This window comes from Populus nigra, chromosome 19, assembly GCF_951802175.1.
Source record: "Populus nigra chromosome 19, ddPopNigr1.1, whole genome shotgun sequence".
NCBI classification, from domain to species: domain Eukaryota; kingdom Viridiplantae; phylum Streptophyta; class Magnoliopsida; order Malpighiales; family Salicaceae; genus Populus; species Populus nigra.
Genome location: NC_084870.1, coordinates 8,761,034 through 8,777,793, shown reverse-complemented (window position 1 = coordinate 8,777,793; position 16,760 = coordinate 8,761,034). Strand labels below are relative to the sequence as shown.

The 16,760-nt window shown below is 34.4% G+C and overlaps 1 protein-coding gene and 1 long non-coding RNA gene across 4 annotated transcripts; one reads left to right on the top strand and one right to left on the bottom strand.

The window, feature by feature from the left end:
• Positions 1-8,836: 8,836 nt before the first annotated feature.
• Positions 8,837-15,951, bottom strand: LOC133679467 (uncharacterized). 2 transcript variants are annotated; one of them, XR_009836168.1, is made up of 3 exons: positions 15,553-15,951; positions 9,523-15,452; positions 8,837-9,160 (listed from the first exon to the last, which is right to left on the bottom strand). It is a non-coding gene; the product is annotated as an uncharacterized LOC133679467 (long non-coding RNA). The 2 variants fall into 2 exon arrangements; XR_009836169.1 differs by lacking the exon at positions 8,837-9,160 and having other exon boundaries at positions 10,468-13,163; positions 13,918-15,452; positions 15,553-15,934.
• Positions 9,656-10,942, top strand: LOC133679466 (protein SOB FIVE-LIKE 5-like). 2 transcript variants are annotated; one of them, XM_062102070.1, is made up of 3 exons: positions 9,656-10,412; positions 10,555-10,638; positions 10,739-10,942. In XM_062102070.1, exons 1-3 carry the CDS (start codon positions 9,966-9,968, stop codon positions 10,808-10,810), a joined length of 603 nt encoding a protein of 200 aa, XP_061958054.1. In that variant the 5' UTR covers positions 9,656-9,965; the 3' UTR covers positions 10,811-10,942. The 2 variants fall into 2 exon arrangements, with proteins under 2 accessions (XP_061958054.1, XP_061958053.1); XM_062102069.1 differs by having other exon boundaries at positions 10,552-10,638.
• Positions 15,952-16,760: the final 809 nt, after the last annotated feature.

Here is a 16,760-nt window from a genome sequence, read left to right as displayed (position 1 = left end):
TAAGTGTTTTTAAAATTTCTTTTGTATTTTTTCAGAAAGTTGATTATCTTGGCTAGGTTTAATTGTTAGTATTTTTAAAGTATTGCTTATAAATACAATTCAACAACTATTATTGACACTTTTGCTTCAATTTCACTATATTTTCTTAATTTTGAAGTTTAAATTTTATGGGCCTCACTTATTTTTTGCATGGGTGTGTCTAGTAAGGAAATAATTGATTTTAAATTATTCTTGTAATGTGTAATTTAAAATTGAATGATAACCAAGTTAAAAAATAAATTGATAATTTTAGTGAAGTTTTAGATGATGTTATCTGATGATGATAATACAATTAAAAAAAATTATGATTCATCAAACTTTGATTTGCTTGATGTTTTCACAGTTAAACATGAAGAGTCTTTGAAATTTTGCATTATTTATTACTAGCCAAGAATGAACAATTGTACGTACTTCATTGTGAGGACTAGATCACGTTCTGAAATTCATGGTAGGTATGCTCTACTGAGAAAATAATGAACGGAATAAATATTCCAGAGCAAGATTCTATATTTCATGAACATTTGAGCAACCACTTCTTTATGGAAACGTACCCAGGATATTACTAGTTTGACAGAAACCAGTCATTGTTCTCGCTAGCAGTAAACTTTTGGACGCACAATCTACCTGAATATGTGACGATGGAAGTTTTAAAGTTCTGTCGGTTGCTGGCGGTTATGAGAAGACAAGCTTCTCCTTCTTCATGCTCTCTGCTTAACCAATGGTCCCAAAAATTATGAAAACAGACATGGTTTGTACAGAACAGACACCACTAGGTGGTAAAGTTATCTTAGAAAATCATAGTAGAAATTACCAACGTTTCCGCGGTCTTGTGGTTCCGAAGCCCAGCAACAAGGGCTCAAGCATTGGTACCAGCACAGTAGAATTTACCTTGTGTTTTGAGGATCCTTTCATTAGTAAAAATCGTTTTGTAAGCGGCACGTCGACTGCGCATTAACTCAGAGTCTGGAAAGTGCAAATCATATGTACAAATAACCAACGTACTTGTTAAACCTCGCTATCTTCAGACTCAATAAATTTTATTTAATGTAATGTGGCTTAGATGTTCTTTGTCACAAAGTAAATGACTCGATTTTATTTTTTGCTGTTAATGAAATGGCCCGATCATACATGGAGATTTTCTCTTATCTCAACTCTAAAATTCTTTTGGCATATTTCTCCAGTAACCTTTCCATCTTATAATTTGTTCATGTTCTCCCTTCACCCCGTTCCCTGACATTGTCGTCACCTTTCTTCTCAAGGTTGCTCAAAATAGGAGCCGCAAATTTGTGGCTAGGGTTTCCTATAGGAATAAATTAGTCAGCGCGGCCCCATGTCCAGGCTGTATGCAGCAAAAGCGGTCCGCAAGGCTGCCCTGCAGGAACAGCATATAAAGGAAGTGTACGTATATACATACATACACTCATGCATGGGTAGCAAGATTGGGTGTACATGTGAGACTGGGGTCGGGGCAGAGATGGGCCCTCAATGGCCCACAAATGTTCAGAACAAGGGCCCACTCACAAGCTACAGTACTGATGTTAGTAAAAGCCCTGCCAGCTTCTGGGGAGAAATGGCCTGGCCTTAGCAACAGAGCTGGAAGGAAAGAGCCTATACATGAGACAAACAAGCATTAACACCACATGGTCTCTCTTGTTAACATGATTTTTTGTGTTTTTGGACTGGTTTTGTTGATTTATGTTATGACCCTCTCAAGTGCCAGCTAGCGCAGTGCTGGCTTTTATAGAGTAAACTATAACTCGGTCCTTCTATTAATCGATTGATCTTTGTAGTTTCATAAACTATGTAGTTTAGTCCTTGAATAAAATCCATGTTCCTTTTCCAATTTGTTTTTTTTTTAAAAGAAAAAACAGACAGTTAAAAAACCATTAAGAAACTATTTAACCATTTTTTTATATTAAAGGGATTAATCCATTAATTTTGATAAACTACAAGGACTAGATTATAAATAACTCGTATTTTGTATCCGCATCACTTTGTTTGTTTAATTTTTTTTTTTAGGGGACAACATATAGCTATACATTGTGCTCTTTGCATTGCAATCTTGCTTGGGTAAACAATCACCGTCATTCTTCTTCTTCTTCTTCGCAATATGAGTTAATAATACGAGTCCATACATGGCCGATGGACCTGGCATTCTACTCAGAGAAGAGAATAAAAGTGCCATAGGATGGGGACCTCTCCAGCCATAGGAGCGGTAGAGCCAAGACCCCTTCTGTCAAATTCGAAAGCAGGCAAATTGCCATTATGATAATACCTGAATTAGAAACGGTCAAAATGCCTGGAGAAAGAAAAATGCCATGTCATTGCGAGCTGTACAAATTTCTACTGTTGGTGAGACTTTCGGTAAAAAAAAAAAAAAAAGGGGTTCACGAGACCCCGAATCATCTCTTCAGCGTTTGGAAGTTGAAAACCAGAACCGAGGAAAAATATTAAAAAAAGCCTCTACTAGTGGGAAAAAGCTGTGCATCCGCTCATAAAATGCTGCGCGACTCTTTTTTTTTTTTTTCCAGTGAATATTTTTTATTTTATCTTATCATTTCATATAATGTTATTAAAAATTGTGTTTGATAAATTATTTTAAAAGTTTATTGTTAAAAAATATTCCTGACTGAAAAAAATAAGGGTCAAATTTGACAATAAAATAAAAATACCAATTTTTTTTTTCCATATTGTTCGTGGGTTGTCTTTTCTAATTTTTTTACCTGCAATTTTTTTTCCTTTTTATCTTGTCTTTTTAGTTTGAAACTTTTACAATATCTTTCAAAATTTCATTTTATTTACATTTAAGTTTATAGACATGAAAGAGGAAAGAGAATCCTTGAAAGAAAAAACATTAGATTAGCGAGTTTCCTAGGACAAAAAAAAGTCAAATTTGGTGTTAAATATTCATTTTTATAAGAGTAGGGCCATTGAACTTCCATATTGTTGAATGAAAGGAGATCGAAGTTGACAGAGATTTTTATTCGATTTAATTTTGTACTTTTTAATTGATTTAGAAGAATTTTAAGTTATATATAAAAAATAACCTATTAGGGTTTTAACGGTGTTTGTAGGCAAGAATATGTTAAGAAAATAATTTTTTGGTAAAAAAAAAACTATCCCAGATTTTAATTGTTATTTGCTTTTTAAAAAATAAAAAATAAAAATGTACAACATAAAAAATAATTATCTTTTTAGTTTGAACCGGATCTTGATTGAGTCAACTAAAATTACAGGTGTCATTACAGTCATGCTATATTAACTCTCACTAAATTTATTTAGAAATCCGACCAGGTTCAAGGACGGATAAAGATGTTAGCATCTTGTCCCAACAAATATAGATGAGTTTAATAATTATGAACATAGTAGTATAATAATCCTAGGTGTACATAACGTCGATCCCACAGAGATGGGGGGGGGGGGGGGAGAGAGAGAAGAAAGCGATTAAGATTTATTCATAATTAATGACAGGTAAAGTAGAAAATCCAAGTTTTGTCCAACATATAATAGTGAAAGATAATAAGCTTTCGTGAGAGACTAATTATTCTCCTAATTGTGTTTTACAGTCGACAACAACTCACAAGCGCAATCATCAATGCTAATTGTTTCTATATGCTTTACCGGAAGAAAATTGAAATCCCACACAGAAGAAGACGAAAGGAAGGAAAAACTTTGAAGATGTAGACAGACAGCAATTTTCCCAAACTTCCGCTCCAAGCATTTTGACCCACGGCGGAGGCAGTAGATTTTCTAGAGAGGATTGAAATTAAAATTGACCATATTTCATTTCCGGCAATAAAAATAGCTCCATAATCTTAAAAAACTTTATACAGGAAATGTAACAAAACTTATTAGGTTTCTAATAAATCTATTTTTAAAATCTCTAAAAAACTCTTCACCATTTTCTTCTGGAACGAACACATTTTTTCTTGGGCATGCCCAAGAAAACTAGCATCCTCCTAATGAAAGCGTTCATCTATTTGGGGACTTGATGATAGAGTGCTAAACTCCAAGCATACTGGATTTGACGCTAACCAAATTATTAATAAGAAGAAATCCAGGTAAATAAACACATTGATTAATTATCACCTCAAATACTAAATGACTTTTTATTTATATACTTTGAATTTTAGAACATCATTAATTATTTTCTGGTGATAATTTGAGTTTTAATACATACTAGAGATAACATTCGTGCTCTTATGATTTGCTAAATTTTTTTTAAAAAAGTTATGATCATCGATCGCCTAGCTTGCTGATCAATTGGATTGAAGGATCTTTTAAATATATACGCCTTAAGACTTTTTTAACATCTAATTAATTCATTATACGGTAAAGCCTATAGAAGTACAATGTTACCGTATTCAATGAAGTCCCTGGTCCAAAGTAACATACGATGCTGATAAGCTTCAAGGAAAAAAATTGCTCCAAGAAGTCCAAAGAAATTGGACCATAAATAAAAGGAAAACATTAAATAGTTACACCTTGAGAAGGAGACACTATTTCAACATTCTTACGCACGAAGGGTCACATTGCCGTAATTACATGCAGGCCTAGATGGGCATTTTTTCTGGTCATTCAAGGACAGCTAGCCTTCTAATGTTTGGTTACCCATCACAAAGAAGACACCCTAGAGCAAAAGGGCAAAGCCACCATTCAAACCACTTGACCAGTGTCTCACCATAGCTGTGTTGGGTAGATATAACACATAAATACGATATGGACTAGACATATTATGCAAAAAATCAGAATCTTCCTGTTTTCTTTTGACGATGATGTGCTGTTGCCTGTAGAATCCTGTTCGACTGGCATACATATATATATATATATATATATATATATATATATATATATATATATATATATATATATATATATGAAGATAGGGTTTGTTGTGATGTCTTTAATGCACATGAATATCACTGCAAGAAAATTAAATTTGGCGCAAATATAAATATAAGTTAGTGGGCAGGAACACGTTGCAGAGAAACATCATTTTTAACCGTGATCCATGACGTTAACTCAACCTTGAGCATATTTGCATATTTGTCTTTTGTTTGTTTGTCTATTATTTTTAATTATGTTTTTGTTCTAAAACTGTCGAGTTGTTCGGTAGCTTCTCAAACAACAAGTAACCGGTAATTAATTAAACATACCAGAGGTCACTTAGGGTTCAAACCCTCTTACGAAGCAAAGTTTTTTCATAAATCCATAAACTTTCGATTGAATGGTCTGTTTTTAATAGATTCGGATCAGGGTTGGATAATCTCGTAAACTAAGATTTATTTTACAACCTTTTCAATTCAGCTCCCATGAAAGCATCCTTTTATATACGGGCTCAATGTAGCCCGTATATGAAAATATACAAATATTATAAAAATATTTTTGTAAAACTCAACACATGATTTTTTTTTTCTTATACAAAATTATAATTTTAATACAAATAATGAGCTTGTAGCTCAATGATATTTTCACAAAAATAAATGAAATAAGGTGCCGTAGGTTCGAATTTAATTTTTTTTTATATCAAATTCTAACAATTAAATTGAAACACGCTTATTAAAAAAAATAAAATTGTAAACCATGATTTTGAAAAGTAAATGCTAAACAATGGCCTGAGCTTAAAGGCCTTTCATGCAAGCATACAAAAGGCGAGTATGATTTTTTGTGTGCGTGGAAGGAGAGGTGGATCAAGAAGTGAAAAAATAAAATAAAATAAAATAAAATAAAAAATGATAGGAACCTGTCTTTATTTGGGCCGAGAGGAAGTAGTTCGACTTTTGTAATTGGGCCAGACCTGTTTAGTTGCTCACTTATTCGAACCTAGATTGGGTCGTGGAATTAAAATACTATTGGGCCCGATCCGTTTAGTTTCTCTTTTCTTTTCTTTTTTTCCCGTTTAATTCTCTAAACTTTTCTACAGTCATTATATATATATATATATATATATATATATATATATATATATATATAGTTAAAAAAAAACAATAAATAAAAAAACATGAATTTTCCAAGAAATTTTTAAAAAGAGTAACCGGAAAGGTTGGTGCTTATTAAAAAAACTTGAAACGATGTATTTTTATAAAAAACTATGACATGATCATACAATAATTATCTTAATTAATAAAATATTATAAAATGAAATGATTATCCCATTTTTTAATAAAAATAATAATTTAAAGAACGTATTTAATCTTCTTGATTTTGATTCTGAAATTAGATTTACATTTCCTTATCAAATTAAATGATAATTCACTTGTTTCATCTCTTATTCTTTCCAATTTATTTTATCATCAGATGCATATTTTGTACACTATTAAATATATTCATAATCAAACAAATCAGGTAAGGAATATTGAATTACTATCTTTTATATCTATATCTATATATATATATATTATCCATAATCCTAATAATTGGCCCTAACTATTTGTTGAACTTATCATGTGATCATCATGTAGTTATATTGCATGAATAAATAAAAAATAGTAATGATACTTTAAAATATGAGGATATTGAAATAAGGGGATTGCAATTGGCCGAGTCATAGAAAATCTTTGATATCCAAATGACTAAAAAACCACTCACCTCCATATGTTTTCCAATGCTTACAGAGAATAGAATCAGTAGTTTATAGATTTCAACACAATCCACCCCCAAATATTGATGTCCCATTTTTTATAGAGATATTTTTGTTTGAGAAATGCTGTTCTTTCTTCTTCTTCTTCTTTTAGCGGATTTCAGACCTCCATAATATAAAGAGAGTGGCATGACTGTAATCATTTCTAACATTTTGTGTGTCTATTCGTGATCTTCTTTTTTCAGTCCTCCTATATATGTAGCAGTGCTTCTTTTGTTTTATGTAACTTAATGTCGTTTTATCCTCTCTTGTAAACTAGAACATGGGAGCATATATGCGTGCCACATCGTCAGAATCAACCCTAGTTAATCTTAACTTAACATGCATCTTCTTCTTCTTCTTCTTTTTTATTATTATTATTATTTGGAGAAACTTGTAAATGATAGTTAACTTGCTTACATTAGTTTCTTTACACCTTAAGGTTACAAATAAGAGAGTACTCCTCATGATGCATCTCTTATATATCCTCAACGGTCTTATCTTACAGTACTCTCAATTCGATGGCCATGAGGGTAACAGCACTTGAAGTATCCTTAAGAGATCTGTTTGCATAGAGTTATATTAACGATAATGAGTGATCCGAGAAGAAAACTCACATGGGATTTAAAAAAGTTTCTGACCGTACCATCTTTGGCCATGCCAGTTGCTCTGTGGATCGATCTTTGACCGGGTGGCCTTTCTCCAATCTTTTGAACCTTACACTGACATAAAGATATCTCAGTGCTCCATCAAGTTTGTTTAACCATGATTATCGAGGATACTATATGGTTATGATGCAATCACATTTTTATTATGATTAATTAAGAACTAGCTAGCGCACCCGTGCACTCATTTATGATCTGACCATCACGTGTAATTTTCTACAGGCATAGGTTTTTGAAATCTTGGTTTCCTACCGTAATTATAAAAATACCCTTTTATTGCACGAACTAAATATATGTCCAAAATAAATCGACGTTTCTATTTATCCAAGTACAAGACACAATAGAAGTCTTTCTAGAGGAGACCACGCACGTTCAATTTTTTTCAACACCAAAATGGGTTCTCATAGTTTTTCTAGATTTCTGTTTTTTATTACAAGTTCTTTTTCTAGATTGAAGGAGACATTCGTTTTAAGTTGGCATCAGTATATTTATTTATTGTAAATAAATAACAAGCAATAAAGCAAGTGTTTGGCTAATTCAATGACAATATACTATCGTTGTTAATATATATTGTAATTTTTAACTAATAATCAGATTCTTTGGGAGTGCAATATTCATAAGGAGGGGAGATTATATATAACAAAAAGGTTATTTGAAAAGATTATGTTAATTAGATGGGTTTTTTTTATCGTTTTTTCTAACTTAATTAACATATTTCGCGTGGTTTCTCTCGAAAATATTCGAATTAGAGAGATTATTGTACTTTTATTTCAGGAAACACCAGCATAATGTACATACAATGAATTCGTATTTTATAAAATGTAGAAATTATTATACATGTTAGGATTTATATTCATCTCTAACATAAATTAATTATTCATAGATCTCGAAAAAAAAATCGATATATTAAATAATGTGTATAGATATGATTCATCATGGCTTGACTAAGTACATGGAGCATGTGTGTGTGGTCTTTCGATTAAATTCTGAGAAGTGTTTTGCTAGCATTCCCAGAATTCTGCCATTAATTTAAAAGCTCAGACGAAGCAAAAAAAAATTATATATCAATACCGAATTAGGGTGATCATGTGGAGAGATTGACCATGATTAAGATCATCTATGAAGAAGTCATCATATATATGGTAGGTATAATATTTAGAACCCTACTACACATATAATATTATATGTTAGAGAATGCTAGGTACGTAGCTACTTTTGGGCTTAATATATATATCTCCCTTTCACATAAGTATTTGAAGTAAATATTAATTAATTAATGGTATTAATTTAAGAAGAAAGGGTGAAGAAGTTAACTTTGGAATGAGTACCAAAGATCACACAAGTGAGAATAGTAAATGGGAATTTACCAGAGAGGCTCGGGTTGAAGTGCGTGTGCACGTGCATACATGTGTGTGAATATTTAGAAGCTATCGCATATGCAATTTGATGCAAATGTATATGCACACGTGCCCACATGCATGTGTGATTTCTTCAATGGATAATAGAGCTAGGAGACTGCAAAACGAATGGACTATATAGTATTTGAAAAGTAGAGAGGCTAAAATGTGACAGCATGTGGAGATTCATAAAAACCTAGTCAACTGCATTAGTAGCATCGCACTCCCTGCAGACCTTGCCCCAAGAAAAGCTTCTCCAATCTTCAGTCTCCACTCGGGCAGCCATGCCTCACATTTGTGTGGGTGTATGAGCCTCTGAGGGCAGCAAAAACTCTACAGAGGAGCCCGGAGTGGAGGCTGTGTTTCTTCATTATCAGCATCACCACACAAGTGGTTCCATAGCCCAAGGAGATGGGCTAGCTTTTACTTCTTCTTTTATTCTGAAAAAACGCACCTTTATTTTCTTTACTTAACTGACCAAACATGACACATGTTCAAATAAAAAATGGGTACAAACAATAATGTGTATCATTTCCCTTTTCATGCTAAATCAATAGCTAGCTGCTACATTTATACCCGAAGATTTAATTATTTGAACAAAATCATTCTCTTCAGGACCACGTCCGCTCAAGGTTCAAAAGAGATCATAGCAAACACATAGTAATAAAATCAGAAAGAGCTAACCAAAAGAAAAGAAAAAAATAAAAAGAAGAAGGAAGAAGCATGGTGACAGGAGAGAGAGAGAGAGAGAGAGACAAGGGATAGGTGTCCATATAATGTGGAAGGGAAAATGGACGTGTACCTGGTTTTGTTAAGCGAGGACGCAGTGCCTCGCTGTCCAGCATGTGAAGAGGTTGTGCCTTTCCCTTCTCTCTCTCTCTTATTACATGCACCCACTACTACACTCCCAACTGGCAATCTTGATCCATTCACATAGAGAGCCTGAAAGCGGAGAGTGAGGACAAAAATACGCTAGGATTTGAACCTGATTCTCTTTGTTTTTTACACACCCTCTCCACACTTCAAAGTTTCTATCCGTAGCTCAGCACCAAAAATAGACATACACAGCCCCACTGTGTTTGTTAGTAATATTGCCCTTAGCTAGGTACAACAACTATCTAGCTAGCTCTCCTCCTTCATAAAAAGGCAGCCTCATTCAACAAAATTTCTCATCTCTTGTAGTGATTGTTTCTTTGAGACTTGTTCTAAACAAGGAAAACTAGCTACTCTCTAGCCAAGCGGAAAATGAGTAATTGCTTAGCCTCAGAATGCAGTGATGACTGTGAGTCTGGTTGGACTCTATACTTGGAACAATCTTTTCTTCCCCACCCAAATCCTAAACATAGAGGTAATAGCACTGACTTTGTTGATGCAAAGAGTACCTGTTTTTGTAGAAAAGGGAAAAGCACTAAAGAAGACTGCGAAGAAGACGATGAGGGGGAGGGGGAGGAGGAGGAGGACTTGTCTATGGTCTCCGATGCATCTTCTGGTCCTCCACATTTCCATGAAGATGAAAGTCACTTCAACCACGATAATGACTTCTTTTATCCATCACCCAAGGATACTACGTTGCTGAATAATGGTGCCAATTATAGCCAAAAAATGAAAGAACATAGACGTCACAAGCAGGATCAACAAATGCCTTCTTTTCTTGACGATACTGCTAGCTCTCCAGCTTTCAACTTCTCCATGGTTTGTTCATAAACATACAGCCTTATAGCAATATTTACTACATATAGAATGCCAATTAGAGAATTTTCACGTTTTGTATCATACCTTCGTTATTCTTGATATTAACCTTGCTTTGTTGTTTATTTTTTACAATATATAGCAGAATAATTCTGCTCTCTCCAACAACCAAGCTTCGATGGAGAGTGTATTGGATTATTCACAGGGTTTTTCAGCTACTCATTTTCAGGTACTTGGCCTAATTCATTAATCCAAGGTTCTGTCTGCCTTTTTAACATCAAAATATATATCATCTGATGGCGATTTCTCAAGCATGCTCATTCTTGCAGGGAAGATCTGCAAAATCAAGACCACTTTGGTTACATACACCCTTCTCTATCTGGAAACCAACTTCAAAATAATCAGATGAGTATGTTTCATAATATTTAGTTCTAGCAAGACATGGCAGTTAGAACATCGTACAATGTTTAAGCCATAAATGTAATTTTCTTTTCCCTTTCTTTTCAAAAGTCGAAACTCAAAAGTTTGATCAATGATGAATGTTTCGATTTATTTCTGGTGCCTTAAAGGGAAGAATAATATACGGTGATTGCGCATTACTTCCGGTCACTGTAGTTATTACCTTTGAAGCTTCTCTAGAAGAGATGATGGAAATTAGAGGGCGGCCAAATGTAACCAACCAAAAACAAAAAAAAGCTGCCAAAGTAAAAAAGAAATGGATCTCAAAAGATCTTGTTCCTTACAATTTTCTTCTTTTCTTTTTCCTGTCAATGCAATGGGAAACAACCTGAGAGCAAAAGTTGGAAATCAATTTCTTGTTTTCAAAATTTATTTATGGTGGGTACAAAATGTGCTGTGCCTTTTAGGCAGCATCTGTGTGGAGAATTTATGCTCAGTCCTTGTTTGGATGGAGCCCCATGCTCTGTAATTGCAAATCAGCACTTGATATCTCATAAAACTACCATGTCATCATACAATATGCAAATAAATGAATATGCTCCGAACAAAAATCCCTTTGCACCAAGGAATTGGGTAATCAATCACATACATAGCAGTGCTAGAATATTTTGTCATTTTTCCTGCCTTTGAAATTTAGTTTATGATAAATAAACTTGCTGAAAGGTATAAAAACTTTAATTAGAAATGGATGCTTTTTATTTAAAGATAAAGGATCTCTCACCTCTTCCTCTCGGTTTTGATGTTTAGGAGTAGTATTGTATTTTGGCCATCCTTGTTGGTTGGTTCCAAATTCAATTCGTGTTTCATGCTTGTCGGACTTAATTAATGATGCCAATTAGCGGTCAATTTTAATTTCCCTTTCGTCTTCCCTATCATGCACGCTCCCCATATCTGTAGCACTCAATTCATGGAAAATGAGCTTTATGAAGGACACACATACATAAAGTCTCAAATTCTCCAACTACTCCCAATAAATTCAAGAATTGAGGTCCTTACAGGCCAAGAAGAAAGCAAGAATGAAGAAACCTAGAACGATATCATAGAGAGAGGTAAAAAAAAAAGGATCATTGACTGACTGAATCATTCACATGTAATTAATCATCTACTACACGAAATAATTCTATAATTGAGACACCCAGATTGTTTTTATAATATTTTAGCATACCTATACTCTGTTTCAACAAACAGTACAAGAAAGTACCGCAACCTAACTTTGGTGGCCGCTATCTAGATATGATCCAAATAAAGATCAAATAATCAGATTTGTTTAGGTGGGATTCCTCCAAATCGACCAGAGAAAAAACTTGAGCAGAAGAAAGGACAAAGCCTCCACCATGTCCCCTAAGTGTTCAGACAAGGCTCCATTCATCATAGCAGTGCTTCTGGCTAGTTTTCAGACCAACACAAAATCTTGGTTTAATGTGGACATGAAAGGATGATGGAAGGAGTATGGGGTGATGGCTAGTCAGATAAGTTCGAAGATGACAGGGGAAATGTCAAAGTTGATGTCGGAATATTTCATATGCATCTCCGTGACCCTTTTTGAAGCCCTGGAGATCCTGCCTCAGATCTTCCTGACCCAATGGAACATGCCTCACTTTGTTTATTGTGTGTTTTTTTATCTCATTTGTAAGGATCTTATTTTAAAAGCAATTTATAAAAAAAGAAAAAAGTGTTCATGTTTTATGGCAAATTTTGCTCTCTCCTTCACCCTGTCTGCTTTGCAGCTGTCATTGGACTTGATGTCATGAACAATTATATGCCCCCTTGCATTTCTTTATTCATTCAACTATACCCAGTCAGTTCCTAATTTTGACACACATGTTCATTTCCCACATGTATAACCATCGATCTTAGCTAGGTTCTGTAATGGGAGTCTTCTATGTAGTAAAGTAAAAATAAAAATAGTACAAAACCCTAAACAAATAAAAATAGTACAAAACCCTAAACAAAGAGGAAAGAGAAGCTAAAGATCAGCTAAACAAAATTAATGAATGCATATATACTAGATAAGAACATAATTAATTAGGAGTGGTCAGTGCTGTCCATCATTTTGGATAAGGATCTAAGTGAGGACGGGAAGAACATCCGTTGCCCTTCCAACCACTACCAAAACAAAACCTTCAATCCCCCGTAACATACAGCGGGGAAACGGGGTGGCTTTGTCGTTTTATACACATGTAGCTAATTTCTATTACCGTCTCCATTTGCGTTTTAACTACAAGCTAGCTAGTGTTCCCATTTCTCGTGACAATGGTCTCCTCTTGTTCCTTATCATTGCCGCCACCCCTATAGCTGCATGTGTTACGAATCAGAAACCATGCATGATTGATCTAGATTTCTAAAATAAAAGATCGACCCATCAGACCAGCACTCTCTCCCTTTCTTCATAGTTGATGGAGGCCATGTTTATTATTGAATATTTTATATCAAATCCCAATTGGCACCATGTTAAAAGATCTAGTCACAAACTAAATACATAAAGAGGTGATTAATTAAGCAAGATTTTCGACCTGAAACTCGATGAAAAATTTATTTCTGCTTTTATGAAAAACATGTTTCTTCTTTGAGGAGGTATGTAATTCCTGGTAGAGCTTAATTTAGACTACAATCACTAGTAATGGTGTGACGAGCCGCCACGTGTATAATTTATGCAACGCGTTCATGATTAGCTAGATACAAATTAATAATTATGTGTTTAAAAGACTCACGTATTAATTAATGTTGCAATCAATTGAGAAACACCCACTAATGAAATGGTGAATTGCTAGCACCTGATCCTCTGTGAGATCCTTAGATGAATTCACACCTCCCTATATATAGATAGATACGCGGCAGAAATGCAAGCAAAACACAAGCTAGCGGCATCAAATATGTAATGCTATCGGCATTTTCTACACCAGCATCTCATCTCCCTCTAGTAATCGAATGATTTCATCATTAACAAACAAAAAAAAAAAAACATTGACGATGATTCTGTAGCTATCCTGACATGGAAAATATGAGTTTAAATGACATTTCTATTTCCATATCGCAAAACAAACCTGACCTGAAAGGTCTCGAGAAAAAGGTGGTTGTGCTCTAAAGGCCCGTACTCCGACAATGTCGACGACATTCATTTTGTGGAATGGAATGCTAGAGATATGCAGGCCGAGTTAAAGGCTTAACATGTGACACGTACAATGCCTAGCTTTAAAAATTATGTCGTGTTCAACATTTTTATGGACATAAACGAGACACAATTTTCTTTGGCTAAACAGAACAGCCTATGATCCAGACCACTGCTTTATTTTGTGTTCGAGCCCCAAAATTTCGACATCATATCATGGCAAGACATTTTATATATCACATGTTATTAATTCCTGAATTCAACTTCCTTGTATGCTTTACATTTCAAATAAAAAATTGGAGAAGTTATCACGTCTATTCCTTTGTTAAGAATAATACTGATGTATTCAAACATATAAAATGGATTCAAAAAATATTTTAAAAATAGACCCCACAAATGTCGTTTAACATGTGGCCTAAAGGATTTTTTAATAAATGTTGTTTAACATTTAGATGACTCGAAAAATTACTACACATAAATGTTTTAAACAACATTTATTATTTTCATTAATACTATTTGATAAATCCAAATTTCTGGCCAAAGGATTTTTATTGTTCGTTTGTTAAAAATAATAATAAGGAGGAGAAGAAGAAGAAGAAGAACGAGGAGGAGGAGAAGAAAGGGCTACGTTCGGCAGAGTGAAAATTGGGCCATTAAAAGAGAGGAACTAGTCAGTCCATTCACGAGCCCATCCTAGTATGTTCTTTCAAAGAGGCCATTACATTTCTTGTGCTGAAAGTATAAAAAACTCTCCCAGATGTCGTTCTGGACCGGTCAGACTAGAGGGGACCCAAAAGATAATTGGATAAAAACATGCGCAGTCCCTCGAGTTCTGTATCTTTTTCAAATTGATCACTCGAAGTTTTGGTCAATTGAATCGCCTACATCCGATTTACAAATAATTGAGTCCCTTCATTCAGTTTATGTTCCTCTATATGAGTTTCCATGAGCTTCTACGGGCACACACTTAAGTGGGAAAAAGGGATTTGATCACCGATATTGATAAACCTCAGCATAGGATTCGAGTTGGAGAAAAATAAACTAAAAGATTTGATTTTAATACTTGAGGGACCACATGTGATTTTAGCCACCAGATATTTGTCCAAAGCAATGGAGTACGGAAAGAAATGTGAAAAATCCACTAGATCCATGCATTTGATACACGAAGATTTCATATCGTAGTTTTCCAATACGAAGAATTCAGATTTAAATCTTAAAACTTGAGGCTGGAATTTCAGCAAATTGAAAGGGTATTTCTTTATATATATATATATATATATATATATATTTGGCCAATCAAGAATACCCTTCCCTCCATTCATTTCTTCAAATATAAGTCAATGTAATTCAATTCGACAAGAACCACCCATAAAAAAGAGAGGAGAATTTAGCAGTAGGATGTAGTACCGTGGCAACTAATGCTATACCTCCTTGTCATTTTTGGCCCTTGTTTTCCTCTGATTTCTTCGAATATCCTGTCATCCAAACATTAATGGTTCAGTCAGCTAAGGCTCCATAGAAGCACAAAAAAGAAGGGAAATGAAAAACAAGAAGCTAGTGATGGGTATTTAGTACTTTTAAGAAGCTCAGTGCTAATTGAGTCATTGACTGAAAAGACATCAACCATGGTAGATAAAAGGACTCCTCTTCTTCCAATGTCAGCTGCCCTTGTTGCTGCTTTGGGTGGTCTCTTACCTTCTTTTTTATTCACTGCATGAACATTTGATGAAGCAAACTTGTTGACTGTAACTGTCAGTGCCATCAACACGCTTTGGGATATTGAAGTCATCTGTTGAAAACCATTCGATAAACACCCGAACACAGCCACTCTCTCTGTAGCATCTGTAGCGCTGCAGCCACCAGTTTTTGCTTCTCTGTTTCTTTCTTTTGGGGGGGGGGCTTATAGATGATGATGAGGTTTCACGGGTCTTATCTTCTTCCAACTCCAGTCCAAATACTTTGTTTTCTATCATCATAATATACAGAATTATCGCATTCAAAAGCTGTAAAAAAAAACACACGCAAGGTGTTGGCACGTGCGAATCAGTCCTTTCTTTCTAATAACCGACATGTCAATCCTTCTCTAGAGAAATAACATGTCGGGGTTTTCTTTTTGTAAAAATTACCTTCCTTTCCATAGCTAGGAGTTTTTTTTTTTTTTTTTTTTGATTTTCTAAAAAATTATTGTTTGCTTTTTAAATCAAAATAATTTGAGAGCAGTTTTCAGCCTTGAAATGATGAAGCTTCTTATTGTCTCTCACAATAATCTCTCGGTTCTCAATTTTGGAGAGGATCTCCACCCTGCTATCTACTTTTCTTACAACTCTGATAATTCATCAAAGTTGGCTTCAACCATGATCGAGGGACATGATACCTAAAAAATTACAAATCATTTGTCAGTTACATGAATGGCTCTGAGAATCCAACAAGAAAAGTCTCTTTTCTTTTCTTTTCCTTCTCACCATCTCTAGGAAGCCTCGCCACAACCCAGCTTTGGAAAAGTAACACCTCATCTGACATGAAAAAGATTGCAATTTGGAACGTAGAGCTGATTTTACACTATGCAGCAAGTTCTAGTACAATACATCCTTACTATTTAAGAGGCATGGAGCTTGATTGTGCCACCTGAGAGAGTCTATTATTATAAGGCCTGAAGCAAGATTCTAAGAACACAAGTACATGCAAGAATGGGAAGATCGCAGGGAAGCAGAGGGCTCATGTCTGAAGAGAGAATCTAGTTGCAGAATGTCTACCACATATATGATAGAAATCCTAAACAAAAG